Below are 18,372 nucleotides of genomic sequence, written 5' to 3'. Positions count from 1 at the left end.
GCCAAGGGTTGTGCGTTTTTGCCACCCTGCGCTCCGCTGATTGTTGCGAGTGTCGCTCCTCTGCCCTCCGTTATTGTTGGAGGCCGACCGCCTCCAACAGCCCAGCAGCACAAGTCTCCTCCATAGAGGCCGATCTTAACACGCACTAATACGTACAGTACTACAGCATCTGGTGTGCCCCCATTTGTCTGTGACTAACGCTGCTTGCCAGAGGGCACGTGTGCCCAGCCGGCAGGGCACACACATGATTTTCCGCAGTCGCGGAATTCGGCTCGCATTTACGACCGCATTTTTGACACTTTGATATTTCGGGAGGATGGCATTCCCCGCCCTCGGCTCTTGTTTTTGCCGGCTCTCATTGAGCTCTTGTGCTCTGCGCGGCCGGGGGATATGAGGAGGGGAGGGAACCCTCTGCTCGAATGTTGGAACACGCCCCGCCTCCATTATCGGCAGGCGGATGCTTTAGCGGTGACAGCATGGTGGTGGCAGGCGGTGGGGAGGGGAGCAGGTGGTCGTGGTGGTGCTGGTTGTTGTGGTGGTGGTGGTGATGGTGATGGGAGGGTGGGTGGTGTGTTGGATGGCGTTGTGCCAAGACCGCTTTTGTCCATATCTTCACCGTATCCCGGGCCCAGCGATGACACGGCCCATGACCCAAAGAGACAAGTGGCAGATTTGCATGCCTGCTGTGGTTGGCACCTAGTATGGGTAAAAAGTAAAGGTGCAGGCCCTGTAACCGCTTGCTCGCATCGCTGCTGGCAAAAGGGCCTCCACTAGAGAAAACTGTAGAGGGTTTTTGGTCTTCTCTTCCACATTGACTAGATAGTAATGATACCCATTTTTATATTTCGAATCTTCCGTTGTTGGTCAGCAGAGGGCATCCACACAAAATAATCTGTTGTACTCTACTTCTGTGCTCGCATAGCTGTTGGTCCCTGCCTTCGCCAATTTGCACTGACCAGTGTGGTGAAGTATGCTTAAATAGCCCCATGATCATTATAGCATGAGGGCTGGGCTTTCATCCAGCAGTGGATTGACAAAAAAAGGCTGGCAAGTATTATTAGCATTCATTTTTAATTTACAGAAATATACCGACGCAACTACTGTACCTCTTCTTTGCAAAAGAGGTGATGTATGTCAAGGTTTTCAACACGAAAAACAAACAGCTTATATCTTGTAGACACATAGCCTTGGCTGTTTGAAGATTAGTTAAAAAATACAAGGGAGTTTAACTTGTCTTTAAAGATCGTACTCTGGTGACATCACTGAAGTGACATTTTAAATGGTATTGATGTGCAAGTGGTGGGATTTTAGTTGAGCACTGTGGCTTCAGTGACTCCACAAGCTTTCAATCGACTTAATTTTCACGAGTATCCTCTAAAACTCATGTCGGACAGCCGTATCAGGTACTTGTGCTTCGAGTTTTGGCCCTCTTTGGATTCGGCATATTGAAGTGTTTGCAGTTGATCGACAAAGTCACATTGGGATTGTGGGCCCTGTCGTCCATGGACATTGTCGAAGGTAGTTCTAGATTAACGACCAGACCACTGGGTGCGGAAGAGTACGGCATCGCATTTAAAACAAGAGACTAAAAGTCACGCATATTGCGTGGATTTCTGTTACACTCTCCAGTATGATTTTGTTCTCGGAAGTAGGTCATTGGCAATGAACACATTCCTGCGGAGGGAGCTGGTAGGAACGTTTGGTTGCTCGGTCAATGGCCAGGGTCAATGGCGGCGTGGTGTATTCCGCAAATATGCCCGACTGTGAGGGCGGGCACAAGCCACTGTGAGTAGCTTAAACGTTGAGTTTTATAAGGGCACCACGGGGTGACCAGCCCCTCCACACCCAGCCCCTCCACACCCAGCCCCTCCCCACCCTCCCCACCCTCCCCTCTCCACCCAGCCCCACCTCTCCCATTTTTGGATGCACGATGGACGGACACAATAATCCTCTGTGGCCTGGTGGAACCAGGAGGTCCTACCAGTATGATTTCAATACTCTTTGGTTCTTTCGGTAAAGTCACGTAGGTAGAAAAAATAATAGATCACGACGTTTCGATTGCAACACAAGCGACCGTCTTCAGGTGAGAGGGAGAAAGCTACTGAAACGAGGTCTTATGTCGGCTTGAGATGGGTGCAGCCTCAGGGTAAGAGGATGGCGGGGCTAGAGATGGTCTGCCTGAGGCTGTGGAAGTGGCTATTGTGTTCTACCTACGTGACTTTACCGAAAGAACCAAAGAGTATGGATTCCTGCAGTCACGAAAGCTTCAACCTAAGTTTTAAAAGCGTTAATTTTTTTTTACAGTACATTCATGTAATTGTTCGGCGATGTATTAAAATACCCGCTCTGGACTTGTCACATAACTCAAGGTTCGAAGCTGCACCTTCACAGCTCTGATCGTTGTGTGAATGCTGCAAGTTATTAAAAACGGTGGCGTCCGAGCACAGCGAGCACGGACCCGCGTGAGGTGGGCGGTGCGGTTGAATTGGCGCCGCGGCTTTTGACTCCGTCGGAGTTATGATTTATTACAATTTCTTTTAAACGTCAAAAAAATGTTCTCAGTCGCACTTTGGAGCCGAGCAGCATTCCGGCATGCCGGTGAGCCGAGGAGCAGCACGGGGGATCGTTTGCGATGACTTGCAGGTGTTTGCTCTCTCAGCCAGGGGGGGCGGGGCGGAGCGGAGAGGAAACTATGCTTGTGTGCTTTCATTGATCTGAACCCGAGTTCCACAGATATGCCCGTTGCTTGACCCAAGGTAATGAAAACCACCTGTTTTTTGCTTTCAATGTGTTTATTTTGGTGCCCCCTCTATCCGGCAGCAGGAGTTGACCGGTTGGGAGGACAGCGAGCATCATGGCCGGGGCAAAGAACTACGAGGACAAGGATGGGGGGGACGCGTGTGGCACTGTCTGCCTCAAGTATCTGCTCTTCATATTCAACTTCATCTTCTGGGTGAGGGGATGCTCCTGACCTGCTTACCCGTTCACTTGCTCGTTCGCCTGCTCGCCTGCGCACTCGCTCACTTTCTCACCCGTTCACTCGCTCAGCAACTCATCTGCTCATTCTGCTACTCAACCACTCACCTTTTCTCCCCCGCACTTGTTCACTTGCTCAACCGCTCACCGTGAAGGGCAGTGGAGTGAGACGAGAGGGGGAGAGGTCAGGAGGTTGTTTATCTGGAGGCCAGGAGATCGTCGATCGAGGTTTGGCTGCCGGGTCGGTGGCATTAATCGCGATTTCTCACTTAACAGAGTGGGCAGCATGAAGGCTGCCATATCCTTCCACGTTGGTAGGGTAGTGTGCGGAGGGTGGTAGAGTGAAATGAGAGGGTAGAGGTAGGTAGGGGCGAATCCAAGGATGATCTTTGAAGGTAGTGAGCGCGACCTTGAAATTGATTCGGTTTTCTGTGACCGGTCATGCCCTCTCGCCTGTACGCAGCTGGCAGGCTGCGGGGTGATGGCGGTGGGCATCTGGACGCTGGTGGAGAAGGCCGACTACATCAGCCTGTTGGCCTCCAGCACCTTCGCTGCCACCGCTTACATCCTGGTGATCGCCGGGGCTGTCGTCATGGTAACGGGCGCGCTGGGATGCTGCGCCGTCGTCAAGGAGCGTAAGGCCTTCCTCCAAGCGGTGAGTTTCTCCGTACTGCTTGCGCCACGCTCGTTAACTGGGTCTTCATTCACGGTTCTTAACTCGAACTTTTTCATTCACTCGAAAAAAAAAAGGGATTGAAAACCATTCGTCGAGATGTGATAAGCATAGTATGATTGTTTATATAACCAGCTCCCAACATCCAACTTTCACAATTGATACTACATATAAAACCGGTTAGCGGAGCGATGGTGCAGTGGTTATAAACCCTGTGACCTGAGTTCAATTCCTGATCACGTTTATCATTAACACGAGGAGCAAGTCATATCTGAACCGGTCCTGCCCCACTCCCCACTTGACCAATTTGCATCGGCCAGCATGGTGAAGTATAGTTTCCCGGTACTTGCGCCACCTGTTGTCTTTTGAAGTCCGCGGTTGGCACGCGCGCCCTCTGGCTGTAACAAGCGCCAGCCCGGCCAGGGGCGAGGCACCGCTGATTCACTCTGGCGCACCGCTTCCTCCATCGCAGCACTCCCTTCAACAGCTTCCCCTCCCCGCTCCGCAGCCAGCTAGGCGCATAGCTATGCGTGGATTGTCCGATCGCGATCTTGCGCATTAAACCAGCGGTTAGTGGAGCGGTGGGCCTGAGGGCAGGTGACTGGCTCAAGGTCCCTCCATCCCACCCGATGGAATGCTACACTTAGCTAATATGAATCATAATACTGACTGCAAAGATCCTTGGTGTTAAGCTCAAGAATTGGATTGTCATATCAAATTGCAACCCCGACATCGTGACAATTCACCAAACCGCTCGGCACGAGGTTGGATCGCTCTATCCTACAAACCAACGCAGTCTCTCCGTCCTCTCGCCTGACAAAGCCGTTGTGACTCGCTTTATGCAAGTGCTGCGCTTGCGGTAACGGTGGGTGCAGTGACTGGCGGATGCCGCGGATGCAACGGTTTTGGGGTGGCGTTGGTGGATCGCGTAAAAGAATGGAGCCACCCTGTGGGTGTTTGCCTGCGAGTGTTCGTGAGCGTCTGCCTGTGTGGCAGTAAGGGGCAGTACAGAAAGTCAGTTTCAGACCAGTTAAAATGTTTCTCATACGTGTTTATTTTTATTTTTATGGCCACTGCAGTTTTTCTCCCAGATACAAATACAGGATAAAGAAATTGCTGGATTAGGAGGCGCTCCATAAATGAATGTGCGCTGTGTGTCAATAATGTTATACAAATCTAGTGACACAGCTACCAGGTTATAAGATGCAAACGAGCATTAGTCTGCCAGTAGTGGGTGATTATTGCTGCAATGTGTAATGCCAATTGCAATTTTCTAATTTGGTACAGCGGAGGGGGGGGGGCTATAAGATATACACAACAAACAACCATTCAAAAGCGTAGCCCTACCTTAGAATTGTCTCGAGACTTCGGGCAAAGCTTTCTTTACGTAAACAAGCATCATTAAAGCGCTGGCCTTCCTGCGGCTGTTAAGCAGCACAAGTGGCAAGTTGGTGCTCGTTGAGTTTGAGCTCCATTGGGAGGTCGCCCGCCGTGTCGCTACGCACCATCGCCCTGGCAAACCGGTCCGTTGTGCTTTCTGACAGTTTGCCAGGACCCTCTCTGGAAGCTGATAAAACAGATATTTTTTTTACAAACAACAACCTGCATTCTTGCAAGAGAGGGGGTGGTGGTGGTGATGGCAGAGGCAGGGATGGAAGGGAGAGAGGGAAAGTGCTTGGGACTGAGATATGCTTGGCGGTTTAATGTCTTCACCATTGAGCAGTAATCAAGTCCATGACCATGTGTGCTTTGTTTCAATAAGAGTGGGCACAGTAAAACCGGAGTTCGTGCTTAAATTTGAGGTGTTCTCACAAAGCCATGAAAATCCATATTTACTGTAAATCTACTTGCTGGATAAAGGCCTCCCTCCTCCGCATGTCACGTCAGACATGGGGGTTATTTTAACATGCTTCACCATGCCAGCCTGTGAGTGTTAAGGCTATACGGGGTTATCTTTTACCCTCTGTGTGTGTGTGGCGAGCGGCAGTATAGTGGTTAGTGCACTGCGTTATGGATCTGGCGGCCTTGAATTGAATTCCCGGCCGTGGCTTTACATGAGTGCCGAGTGATATCCGAACTAGTCCTCGGTCTCCTGTAAGTCGACTCAGCCTTAAAAATGAGTACCTGGTGTGGTGTGTGATGTCAATCTGGAGGTATCTGCCAAAGCTCATTTGCACTGCAAGGAATTTGATTTAATAGTTTAGCCACGTAGGCTTTCGCGACGAATATTCGAAGTAGACGTTTTTTGGGTTAGATCGCGATCTCACTCAATTTTACCTTTATATTTATTTAGATTTTATCACTTTGGTGAGCTCGGTCACTTCCCACGAACGAGACTCGTCCTGTCTGCCTTGACTTGTTGCCCGGTTAAATAAAAAATAAACTCGCTCTTTGTCCATGTCTTCTTGTGTGCGTGCAGTACTTCATCCTGTTGCTGCTCATCTTCCTGCTGGAGATCATTGCCGGAGTCCTCGCCTACATCTACCACCAGCAGGTGACCATGTCACCCCTGTCTGTTCGTGCATCACTTCCCTGGTTGCCGGTTAAACTCCGCATTGAATTCAAGGGCCTTCTAACGTTTAAAGGCCCTGAATGATCTCGCACATCTGTACATTGGAGAGTGTTGCTGCTGTGCCCCGACAGCTCCAACAAGAACTCTGAGGTTCTTTCGGTTAAGTCACGTAGATGGAAAACAAAAAACTAAATTAAATCACGACGTTTCGGAGGCAACACAAGCTTCCGTCACCAGGTGGAACAGCCACAGCAAAATCACCGGAGTAAATAGTGATTTTATTATTTTAATTTTTCATCTACGTGACTTTACCGAAAGAACCAAAGAATATGGATCCTTGCAGTCACTAAAACTTCAAATCTAGAAAGAACTCTTGAGATCAGTGGATAAAACGATAACTATTTAAACGATTTTTATTTTACCAGGTAAAGCTCACTCAGCTATACGGCTCTTTTTCAGAAGTGACCTGGCCACAAATGATGGCCCAATGAAGTGGATTATGTGGAAATTTCGAGCAGCCAAATGCTCTTCACATATGTTTCTAATAGTGGAGGGAAAAATCGGAGGACCCAGAGAAAAATCCACGCTATCACGGGGAGAGAGAGACGCAAACTCCAAATATACAGGCGCCAAGGTTGAGATCGAACCCACAACCTCCTGTATACCAGACACGCTAATTAACATCTCCCCACCGTGGCACCCTCTGCATCGACAGAACGAAGCTCAAGCTCATGGGTGATTAGGCCTTCCCTTCTATGTATGTATGTACGTATGTATGTTGAACTTCTTTGGAACCGTACGTAGCCAACCATGTTCATGGGAGGTGCGGGCGGGAACACAAAAGCAGTTGTAAAGAAATTAGTAGCACCTGGACTGTGGAACTCTCTGCCGAAGGCTGTCAGGGAGTCCGGTTCATATTTTAACTTGGCCACTTCTTACCCAACTTCCGATATCTCTTCGTCCTTTTAGTGACACAAGATTATACCTGTGTTTTTCTTTTTGCAGGAGTAGATTCATTATTAGACATGACAGCATCCTTCAGTTAATTGATGTAAATCGGTTGTCACGCTCACGATACATGCATGTAACGCGAGTGTGTGTGCGTGTGAGATAGAATCAGTTGTGTACCATTGCTGGACGCCATACGCAAGGTTTACCTCTGGGGGACAGAAACGAACGCGACCGAGCAGACGAAAGAAAACGAGTTGGACAATACAAACCAGCCGACATTTTTTATTTTAATCAAATTTCGCATCGAATCGCGACAACGAATTATGGACAAATGTATTGACTCTCGGTGGAGAGGGGAGGGAAAAGCCCTCCTGTCGGTATCGGCGTAGCAGGCAGCACCGATAGCAACGTGGCTTTGCCGACAACGAGGCTGAAACGGCGTTGGTTCTCTTTGTCGTTTGTCTCTCCGTCTGTGGTTTCGACGTCGCCGACGTGGCCGTGCCCAGCTGAGCTTGGAGCTTCACCAGCACCTGAACAGCACCATGGTGGAGAACTACCAGCAGGACCAGCAGGACCGCGTCACGTCCGCCGTGGACAAGCTGCAGCAGGAGGTGAGCGAGCAGCGGAGCGTTCTTGCTCATCATAATTTTTGGGAAGTCGATCGACAATGTTTATGAGTTCTATACATTTATTTTATTTTATTTTTTCCAGGTAAGGCCCACTGAGCTACGTAGCTCTTTTTCAGAAGCGGCCTGGCTATCACAAATGAGAGCCCAACGAAGTGGCTTGTCATCACGTGGAAATTTATTGCAGCCGGTGGACAGTTTCAGGAGTAGCTTGGCAGTAAAAATTTCCAACGCTGCTGGTGAATGATGGAAGAGTGCAGTGGGGTGGTACTGTGTGATTCATAGATATACATAGAGACCCATAGACTCGCATAGTCTTACATAGAGACTCATAGACTCGCATAGACTTACACGGAGACCCTTTCTTTCGTATGATTGGGAGTTGTTCAGCAGCGTTTATACGTCCATGTCGAGAGGTCGTTGTGTGCGCCGGTAAACGGCTTCAGGAGTAGCCCCGTGGTGAAAGTCTGCACTTCTGCCGGCGAATGATCGAAGCGGTCAGTGGCGTTACGATGTTTTCCATCAATTTAGTAAAAGTGGTCGCCAGTGTGTGCGCGCGTGTGTTCTGTGTGGTTCGTTACGGCTGCAACTGTTCAGTGCTCGACTGGGGCCGCCTGGCGCGTGATGTTTCTGCACAGGGTTGGGACGCGGATAACAAGTTGCCGCGCTGTCAATCGCTCCAAAAAATATTTTTACGAACGACTAATTGGATGTATTTACTCACAACATCAATTAGCGATTCTTTGTTTTTTTTCGGCTAAAAAATAAATGCGCAGCGGTGATCGCGATATGGCGGTATTCTATAAAAACGGGCGATACGATTAGCGGGGGACCTCGCATCGGTACAATAACATCGTCGCGTCGCCGTGCTGCGGCATCGCAATCTGCCTCCCCCTCCCCTCCCACAGTTCAAGTGCTGCGGCAGCAAGAACTACCAGGACTGGGCGAGCAGCCGCTACATCCGCTCGGCGGCGAGCAACGACCGCCTCGTGCCGGACTCGTGCTGCAAGACGCGCACGCCCAGCTGCGGCAAGCGCACACACCCGTCCAACATCTACAACGTGGAGGTGCGCGATGCCGCGGTTCCGCTCGCTCGCACCGCTACGCCGGCCGCTTGCCGCACGCGCCTGTCCACAAGAGGGGTAGTCGTGGTGGAGGTGGTGGTACGGCACGCTCTGGACGAGGCCCCCCCACATCCTCCTCCACGCCCTGCTGACTGTGGGAACCGCTTGCCCACCGCCTATCCCCCTGCAGTCTTTAACACCTGTTCTTGGTTCGTTTGGTAAAGTCACGTAGAAGGGAAATAATAGAATAATAAAAATAAAACATAATACAATTCTCACGACGTTTCGGCCACAACGCAAGCAGCCGTCCTCAGGTGAAGAACAGAGCTGTCGGAAAGACAGCGTCCTAATGAACACCGCTAAGCTTGGCAGCGTATTTTAAGCTGGGTGGGAGGAGCAGAGAGCCGTGACAAAGGAGTTTACATATCAACAGAGGAATTTAGCATGTTTATGACAAATGCAGATATGGGGTTAGTCACTCCTTGTGGAATGTGTTTGCGGTGGGGGGTCTCATAGTCATATTAACACCTGTTTGTTTGCATGGTGGTTGGCCACCCGAGCACTATCCAGGATCGATTATGCAAGTGTACGTATCTGCGCACATGTGATTTTGTTTCTGCGCTCATGTGGTTGTGTGTGTGTGTGTGTGCGCGTGCGTGCTGAGCAGGGCGGCTGCATCACCAAGCTGGAGAAGTTCCTGTCCGACCACCTGCTCATCATCGGCGCTGTGGGCATTGGTGTGGCCTGCCTGCAGGTACGGCCAGCAGTCGACGCCGCTGCACACATCATTAGAACCTGGGGGAGTCCTCGGTCTGTCTTGAGCATTGCGCTCTAGAGCCTATTTAGGGGTAGGGCAGACCCAGGCTCATGACCATGGCCTGTGCGATTGCCTGCGTGTCTCACTGCCTCTCCTTTATCAATTACGATGATTAAATGCTGATTGTGCTATCCGCATCATGTGCATGTGGATCTCACCCTTCGTGTTGGAGAATAGCCCCCGTAAGCGGATATCATACAGAGCTACCTCTGAGACCTCTTTAAAGTTACTGGGTCTACGCATTAGAGGGCAGCACCTTCCCACCCACATTAAGAGCATTGTTTGTCGAATGGGATTCATAAATTAATTGGAGAACCAAGTTTAATGTGGAAGGTTATGTTATGCAGTCATTGGTGACTCAACTGAGATAATCAACTCACAGCGCTTGAGAATTCGGTTTAATCACAGGCAGCAGCTGCCTGGAGTTGATCATAGTGTCTCTGCAGTACTGGCTCGGCGCTCAGCTCATCGGCTTTCCCTGAAAGGGGTGCCAAGTGGAGGACGATAGGACCCAACAAACAAATTTCTCGGATCTTGTAGATGCACACCTAGGCTGCGGCTTTCGGGCCGTGTGACACAGTTTGAAGCTTTATTTATCAGGAAAAAATACTTTAAAATGATGGTCCGGTGCTCTGTCTTAAAGCTGTGGTAAAGTCACCATGTTGGCAAATGAAACCGTATTGGACCGACGGCGCAATGACATCGCTAGGGTGCTATAATGGGGCACACGACTAATTTTAAAGTCTTTTTCATTTTTAAAACCTCACACTCATGTCGCATAAGCCCATGGCACACTGCCAAGGTACTTATCTGCCAGATGACGTTTGTTGTTATTGGGTTTATGTTTTTCCATTTCATAGGTTAGTGTTAGGTCGTGAGTGAGCAGTGCACCACCCCGCGTTCAAAGGCTCGTACTGATCGAGCCGTGAATGGGCGAGCAGCGCACGGGTAACGTAACTCGTGCGTACTGCTCCGTTTCGGTACGTCCGTAACAAGCGATTCGGCATGGGTCTGGTATTGTCATTCAAAGGTCACGACTCTTAGATCCTTAGGAAGCGAGGGCATCCTGAACCCGTTATTTTAAACGACAGATAATTGGTGATGGGGGGACGAGAGAAAAAAACAACCAAGGTAATCGGAATTTATTTGAGATTTTTCCAATTTGTTATTTCGTCTGGGCTGCCGAGTTTTCCCCCGACCAATCTTGTAACTTAGTGGGGAAATGCCGTGGGCCCTGCCTGATGCGTTCACCAAGTTCATTGGCTGCACTGGCAGTGACGGCTGTTGAGGTTGGGCCTGGTTGAGTGTAATTGTTCTGTTGCTTGGGGTAAACCGTCGTCGGCCTTTTGCCCCCGAGCGTAAAATAACACCGCTCGTTCGTCCTGGCACGAGAATGCAAAATAGTACAATTATATAAAATGGTTACACTTTTGAGGAAATCTTTCGGCGTCAAATCCTCGGGAGAAAATATATTTTCTTTTCATTGTTCCGAAACTGAAACTATCACGTCGCTGGGAAAGAAAAAAAAACTTCCTGCATACTTTTAATCAAGCGAATGGGGAAGAGATGCAAACTGAATCCTGGGTCTTAATTGGTGTTTCTGGCTTTCAGCTGGAATATTCAATTACATTTAAACAGCGTTTGGTCCGGGGAAAAAATATATAAATTATTAGTTTCAATCCACGTGCAGAATTATGCGAAGGAAATTGCGGTCATTAAGTGCTGCCCTGGGTTGAAGTCTGCGCTGGATGTCTGACCCCCGTTTGTGAATCCGGTATCCGATGTTGAATTTGTGACCGAACGTTGCTGTGTGAAGGGAAGTTGATGCTCCGGTTTTCCCCCGAATAGGGAGCTGTTTTGCACGGTGCTACGATCACTAAACTCCTGGGTTCAGCCTGCAGTTGAAAGCATTGCTGCTTTGTTCTACTGTTAAAATAAAATGTATCATTTACAGCCCTTAGCCGATCCACTACTGGATGAAAGTCTCCTCATTCCAGACGGTTTGTGAGGGTTGTTTAACCGTGCTGCTCTGCGTGCGGTTTGGTGAAGGGACCATAGAGGTTAGAAATAGTGCATAACAGCCTACGGCGCTACATGGTTTGCAGCATAGATAGAAATAATAAAAATCGAGTTAATCTGTACATCTGGTTAATTGTGTCCTGCCTTCCCCACTCTCGTCCTGTCATCTCTATCTCTGCCGATCCCTCCGACCCACATCTCCCTTCCCACACTGGCTTCCACTCTCCCTCCTCTTCCCCCGTGCCATACCCCCTCTCCCCTGTGTGTTCCCAGGTGCTGGGGATGATATTCACTTGCTGTCTGTACCGCAAGCTCAAGTCGGACCCGTACTAATCAGCGGTTCGTGCATCAGCCCCACCGCCCCCACCTCCGCATCGCCTGCCGTTTCGTCGCGTCAAACCACACCACTCTCTTGCCGACCGCCGTATTCCACTTAGCTCTCACCCGGTGCTGATGCCCAGTCGGTCACCTGCCGTGGCCAAAACCCAGACACAAGCACCTTGAGGTTGCAGCCTCTTCGCTTTGTAATCTTTATTCCCTGACGTTCAGTCTCATGGGCCCCGTCCGGCTGGCCGAGCGGTAAGTGCACTCGCCGCTCGGCCAGCTAGCATGGGATGCGACGGTTCGATCCCCGTTACAGCTGCCCGCTAATTTATTTGGCGAATGTATTACTGAGCCTCTGAGGCTTGATTGGAAACAGCCCCGTAATGTTATTTGCAAGAGCAGGCAATTCTGTGTAAGCCTCAAATGTAACACTACATATGTAATCAATCGTACAATGATATATAGTCGTATATAATCGGTGATAATGTAGTAAATGAGTTGTCAAGAAATCATGGCCGTTGATTATGATTAATGCAATTAATAGTGAATCTCACTCGACCTCCCCCCTGGTTAATTTGATGATCTTAAATACAATTCGATGATTACTCCGACTTTGAAATCATGGAACGGTTATGGCCACTACCACGGTGACAGTGGTCGTCACAGCAGCCGTAACAGCGACGATGTCAGCACGGACGATGGCCGCGATAATGACGACGACGGTGGTCATCTCCCGCAGGGGTTGACACCGACTGCACGAATAATCGGCCTTGCGAGCACGTGCTTAGTCTGATCTCATCCAGCCGTATCTTCCGCACGATGGTTAACGATGCGTGAATGTTGTTGTCGGCTGTGTTCCTCCAAACGTAACAAATCTCGCCGTGAGAGCGCTCTCCCAAGCTGCGCACTTCGCTTCGCTCAAAAGTTTGTGCCTGGTGTGTGAGTTCGCTGGCTACCTTCATCTCCACGCTACGTGCCACCTTATTGTGCCGTACGTAATTCCCTGTGCCGATTGGCGCCTGCTCACCGCAGGCTGCGCGCGCTTGTATATTATTTGTCTCCACTGCGTGCCGCTTATGTCTCCACTGCGGTTGAATTGCGACGGCGATAATAGGAAAGAAGGTGAAAGTTAATAGCAACGCGAGAAACTACGCGTTCTATCGCCTGCTTCGAACATTTGGTCCTTTCTCCAGAATCCGCAATATAAAAGCACTCGCACGATAGACAGCAGCAGCGTCGCCTGCACACGTCACAACGAGTCGAGGTGCCGTGCCCGGTTAACGTTGCGTTCGCGTCTACGGGTTTTTAAAGCGTGCACGCTGATTGCGTCCTGTTCCGGCCCTCGTCCGTGAATTACCGTGCTTACCGCTCCTTTGCCGGCGATTTTTAGGTGAAATTATACCGTGGCGAGACTCCGTGACATGCCTGCGCGCCGAGGGCAATTCGCGCTTGGCGACGTGTCTGTGCTCGTGGGCTTTTCCCTTCTCTCTCGCACTGCGCTGGCGTTTCACGTCCGACGCCTTGGGATCATCGTGGTCTTGGAGGAGGATTTTTTTTAACGTTGTCTTACTATGATATGCTTTGTTGTTTGCTTTACTTATATAATGTGGTGTTTTTGTTGTTGTTAGTATTCTCGGAGGAGATGTGAGTTTAAGACGCCCATGCCAGTTTGCCTGATCTCATTGATTTAAGTGCCTTTCTCTGCGTTGTGTAACTTGCCTGATGGGTAGCTGGAATGACGCCTTGGCAATCGCTCCATAGCGCCGTGCGTGCGTGTATGCGTGTGTGCGTGTGTCTTTGTAGCATCTGTGGGGAGCGGTAGTGCAACGGTTAGCGCGCTGCGCTACGAACCCAGCTACCCGAATTTCGATCCTCGCTGATGGCCAACACCAGTGACGATGATCTGGGCCTCCCCTAGGTCGACTCAGCCTCAAATGAGTACCTGGTACGATGTTAAAACATTGCCACGAGAGAGACGAAAGCGGCCGGGCGTGGTGTTATCCACCCCCTCGTGTGCCGTGCCGGCCTTCAAAGGCGTTCTCTAGAAGCAAAATGCTTCTGGAGAAGGCTGTATGGGGGATGTTTGTTGTCGCAGAATGTAGCGCACCGCACCGTGGGCTCGGTGATCTTGGTTCGATACCCGGCCGTGACTAACATTCGTGGCAAGAGGTATCTGAACCTGTCCTGGGCCTCCCCTACGTCAACACGGCATTAAATGAGTATCCACCTGCAGTGTGTTAACATCGGCACGGGGGGAGTTGAAGGTAGCTGGGTGTGGAACTGGCCGGCACAGTTGTTAAATGTAACTGGTGTTGGTCAAAAACATCCCGATGCTGAAAAATGTTGCGGCAAATCACTCAAATGTGGGATTACACGTGGCAGCATCAACATCACCCCCTTTTGTCAAAACTTAGCAGGACCCTCCTGAAGAAGTCTTGGGACTCTGCGAGGTTTCCCCGGGTAAACAAGCGGGCGAAGCAAGTGTCCTCTTGTGGCCATGTCAATCTTAGTAGTTGCTCACTAAGTAAACTACACTCTACGCTCTCCAACACTAAATGGAGTATATTGGTTTTTAGGGTGCGTGTTTGAGGTTTTGATTTTATTTCCTATAAAGTGCTTTTACTGTAGCGTTGTAGACAAATTGAATGAGTCGTGCCAGCCTACTGTTACTTAACTTACCACGATCAAAACTTGCCATGAAGGTAGCCTGTCAAAGGCATTATTAAATATCTTATATATACACACGCACACACTGCACATGATATATATGTACACACTATCCGCTTGTAAAACATTTTTATTACTCGAGTTTTAATGGTCTGAGCAGCAGCAACGTGAGCTTCGTTTTAGACCGGGGGTGATCGAAAAGTCCATGGGAGTGGAGTTTCATCTTGATTCGAGGTGTACCGATGTATACATTCATCGATTGAAGCTCACGACAAAAGCGATATTGAAACGAACCCCACGCCGTAATGTTACAGCGGCAAAAAAATCCCTTCCAGCATCGTATTGGCAACGCAACATTATCGCGACGGTTCGTTGAATTGCGTTGTCATGCCCATGAACCGAATTCACTGGTGGACTCAGTCCCGATTGGCGGAGACCCGATTCCACTTTGTACGATTAACATGTCTCATTATTTTCAGTGGGTAGAAATGGGGCACATTTTAATTTTTTTAAACACCTGATCTGTTTAATATTAAAGTCGATCAGCTCGCAATGTGGTGATTTAACGTGGTGGGTATTCCCACCTTTTCCAAGACCTACTTGTCCAGCATGAAGGAGCAGTCGACATACCCTCGACGGGGGCTCTCGGAACTCCCCGGAGTCAAAACCCTTCCGCCAGTAGTGGCTCCAGTGAGTAATTGCAGGGTTGTACCTTAATTCTATTTAATACAATTTTAAAACACTTCATAATCGAATCATAAAACGGGCCAAGATTTCCCATTGTAAACAAAACCCCGTGACGGTTATATGACCGCTGACTTTGCGATCACTCCTTTTCCCGTCTTGCAGTCATTGCGGTTTTAAACCTTGCGGATAGTAAGTACACAATTGCCCGATGGTCTCGCGTGTCAGGACCCATTCACAAAATATTTAGTATGTGCGGTCTGGGTGGATGCAGCAGAAGTTGCCACGAGAGGTTTGGGGGAGTAAGGGAACGGAACTTGCCCCGAGCTCGGCTGTTACGATCCATCAGACGCCGACAGCGGATTCTTATTGTGCCAAGTTTCTTTATTCTTGAAAGTGTTCTGTTGATCTTTTTTTGTTCCAATCGTGCCATCGGCGTCATCACGAGACGAGGAATACGTTCGGAAAGCTCGCCTAGCAGAGCCGACCCCGTGTGCTGGATCACGGCTGCAGAATTGCTTCAGCCCTCAAGTGGTGGTCGCACTTTCCACGATTATTTTAAAGTTTCACGGTTAGAATTTATCCAAATTAACTCCAAACCAAATTCAATTTGTTGGGTTTCTTTTTTTTTACCAGCTTGAGACCATTAACTCCCTACTCTCTGGCAGTTGCCCGAATTCGAACCCAAGATGTCAGCAGTGACATCCGGCCCACCTCCCTTGTACACAGATGTCTTGTTCTCGGAGAAAATCTCACAATTAAAATTGTTTCGGTGCCACTCCATTCCCTGTCTTGATAGTTTGCCCTCCTCCATCTTGCACGCTGCTAGATTCCCTAGCTATTTCCGCACCTCCGATTAGCACGGTTGGCTACGTACGGTGCGAAAGAAGTTCAACGTACATACACACTCACATACATTGCCCTACCGCTTGCCTGGGTTGGACACTCGGAGGAGGTGTGATGGGTCGTATGCGAGGGATCGGTACGGTACTGGGGCTGTCCTTGGAAACATCTTCAAAGACGTCTGCCCAGTGTGGAACGAGTTGGCCAAAATAATCTCCCGATGGGGTCTGGAGCTCCGAAGTTGAGGCCCCTGCCTCCAAAAGTGACGTGGGCTCGTAATTTTCAGCGCTGCATCTTTGCCTTTCATTTTTAAAACCACTATCCTGGGCCAGCCTCACGTTTGGCTGTAGCTTAGGGGCTTGTGCTGCATGATTTATGTATACAATACACATTCTACCTATCGTGACGTGTGTGTGTGTATATATACACACAGATATAGCGAGGGCCTTGGCAAAGTGCAGAATCATTCGCAGTGGCTGCTCTCAAGTATGTGTTGCTACTAAGTTCAATGCTGCCAGCGCAGCCTTACGAATTCACTGTCTTGTATTTGTTGAAAGTGACACGTGTTGGATTTGAATGCATCCCCTTTCACTTTAAATTGAGCTATTTTTAAGGCGACCATTCACTTAAATTGAGGTCCAGTATTGTGCAACATCTACGTAATTACGCCTAAGCTAAACTAATCATGTGGCCATGGTGAGGGTTGGTGATATCATATACAATTTTCGAAATGTGTGTTGGATTTTTTATGGAGAGACTGCATTGAAAGTTGTGTGCAAGTACAGTACAAACCGTGGTCTGTCCACTGCTGCATGGATGCCTCCCCAAGCTGTTGCCATCTCTCGCCGTGCTGAGATACGTCGACTTGGCTATTTCCTGCACAACGAATGAGCAGCGCTGCATTGCAGTGTGGAAATAGGAGGCCAAATATTCAGAGCCACATGGGGACCGCGTCTACTTTGCAAGGGAGACATTGGATGCAAAAGTGAATAGAAGGATAACAAGTTGAGACAAATAATGTGTACGGTACAACAATTACACAAGCCCGTTTACTATATAGTGTGGCAGTGGTTAGCGCACTGCGTTAAACAAAGCAAATCCGAGTTCAAATCCCAGTCACGGATATCGATGGGGACCGATATCTACACCGGTCATGGGTATACCCCCCCCCCCACCTTTCACGAATCTGACTGTCCAGAATGGTGAAGTATGGTCAAACATGCTCTGTCGACACGACGTAGGGAGGCTGCCATCAAACTGGATGATACACAGAGCTAATATAATAATGTGCATCCCTTTATGAATCCATTGCTGGATGAAAGCCTCTCCTTCCCAGTGTCGGTCATGGGTGTTGATTTTTTTTACTTTATATTTGTCAGCAGCCATTGTGAATGATGAAGGTGGTGATTTTGTTTTGACTAATGCTCTGGAAGTGGCCTCGACAAATCTCTGTCGAGAGTCAATCGGTGGCAACGAGGTTTTATTTTTTGCAGCAGCGTTGTATCGCCTTCCCGTGCACCCGCAAAGCAAATTTCTATTTTCAACGGTCGCCTTCGTAGGGGTTTTATATTGTTTACGTGCGGGGCTCGTAAAGTTGAGCGTGGTTGCGTTGACCATTGCGCAGCGGACACGACCGTCAAACGTAAACTGTGGAACCCTCCGCTGGGTTATGCACGCGTAGCACTCTGCAGGAGACGAACCATCCTGCCACATGTACGATCCTATATTGCCGAGATAATTTGTGCTTTTATTCACCGATAGACATTGGCCCGTTCGGTCATGATCATGTGAAATGACCGCATGACAATCCTGTTTTACGCGTTCGTGTTCGAAATAAATGAAGTGTAACCACGTTTGTTTTCAGCGCGATTGGGTCCGTGCTGTTGATGTTTGAGCCGGCGTGGATTGTTGTTATTTACTGGCGTTGGCACGCACAACATCTGCTATCATTTGCTCCTAATTGACGGTGACATCACGACGGTGCTTGTGCCAGGCTAAGTGCACTTTGAAGCCATGTGAAACGCCGAGAGCTCTTTGGCAGATCACCGGGCAGACACAGATGTTGTCGGTTAATTCGCCGGAGTGATTGTCAGACGAACCGCTCGCACACACACAACAGCAGCAGCAGCCGCCAGTCATCGCAAAACCATCGAGACGTGACAGCAGCGCATGTGCCAGGTGAGGTGTTGACCCATAACACCTGGGCCTGCCACGTG

General features: G+C 49.3%; 1 protein-coding gene across 4 annotated transcripts in view; it reads left to right on the top strand.

Moving 5' to 3' along the window:
- LOC144936558 (CD151 antigen-like) overlaps positions 1-18,023 on the top strand; it is a 31,265-nt gene extending 13,242 nt beyond the window's left edge. For 2 of the 4 annotated variants that reach the window (XM_078863757.1, XM_078863758.1), the window contains exons 2-8: positions 2,821-2,953; positions 3,440-3,631; positions 6,069-6,143; positions 7,619-7,723; positions 8,647-8,805; positions 9,470-9,556; positions 11,912-18,023. In XM_078863757.1, the coding sequence (XP_078719883.1) occupies positions 2,855-2,953; positions 3,440-3,631; positions 6,069-6,143; positions 7,619-7,723; positions 8,647-8,805; positions 9,470-9,556; positions 11,912-11,971 (777 nt within the window). In that variant the 5' untranslated portion in view covers positions 2,821-2,854 and the 3' untranslated portion in view covers positions 11,972-18,023. The remainder of the gene's footprint in view (positions 1-2,820; positions 2,954-3,439; positions 3,632-6,068; positions 6,144-7,618; positions 7,724-8,646; positions 8,806-9,469; positions 9,557-11,911) is intronic. The other 2 variants (XM_078863756.1, XM_078863759.1) reach the window with 1 other exon arrangement.
- The last annotated feature ends 349 nt before the right edge of the window (positions 18,024-18,372 follow it).

Source organism: Lampetra fluviatilis, chromosome 16 (assembly GCF_964198595.1).
Source record: "Lampetra fluviatilis chromosome 16, kcLamFluv1.1, whole genome shotgun sequence".
Lineage (NCBI taxonomy): Eukaryota > Metazoa > Chordata > Hyperoartia > Petromyzontiformes > Petromyzontidae > Lampetra > Lampetra fluviatilis.
This window is presented reverse-complemented; position numbering and strand designations above follow the sequence as displayed.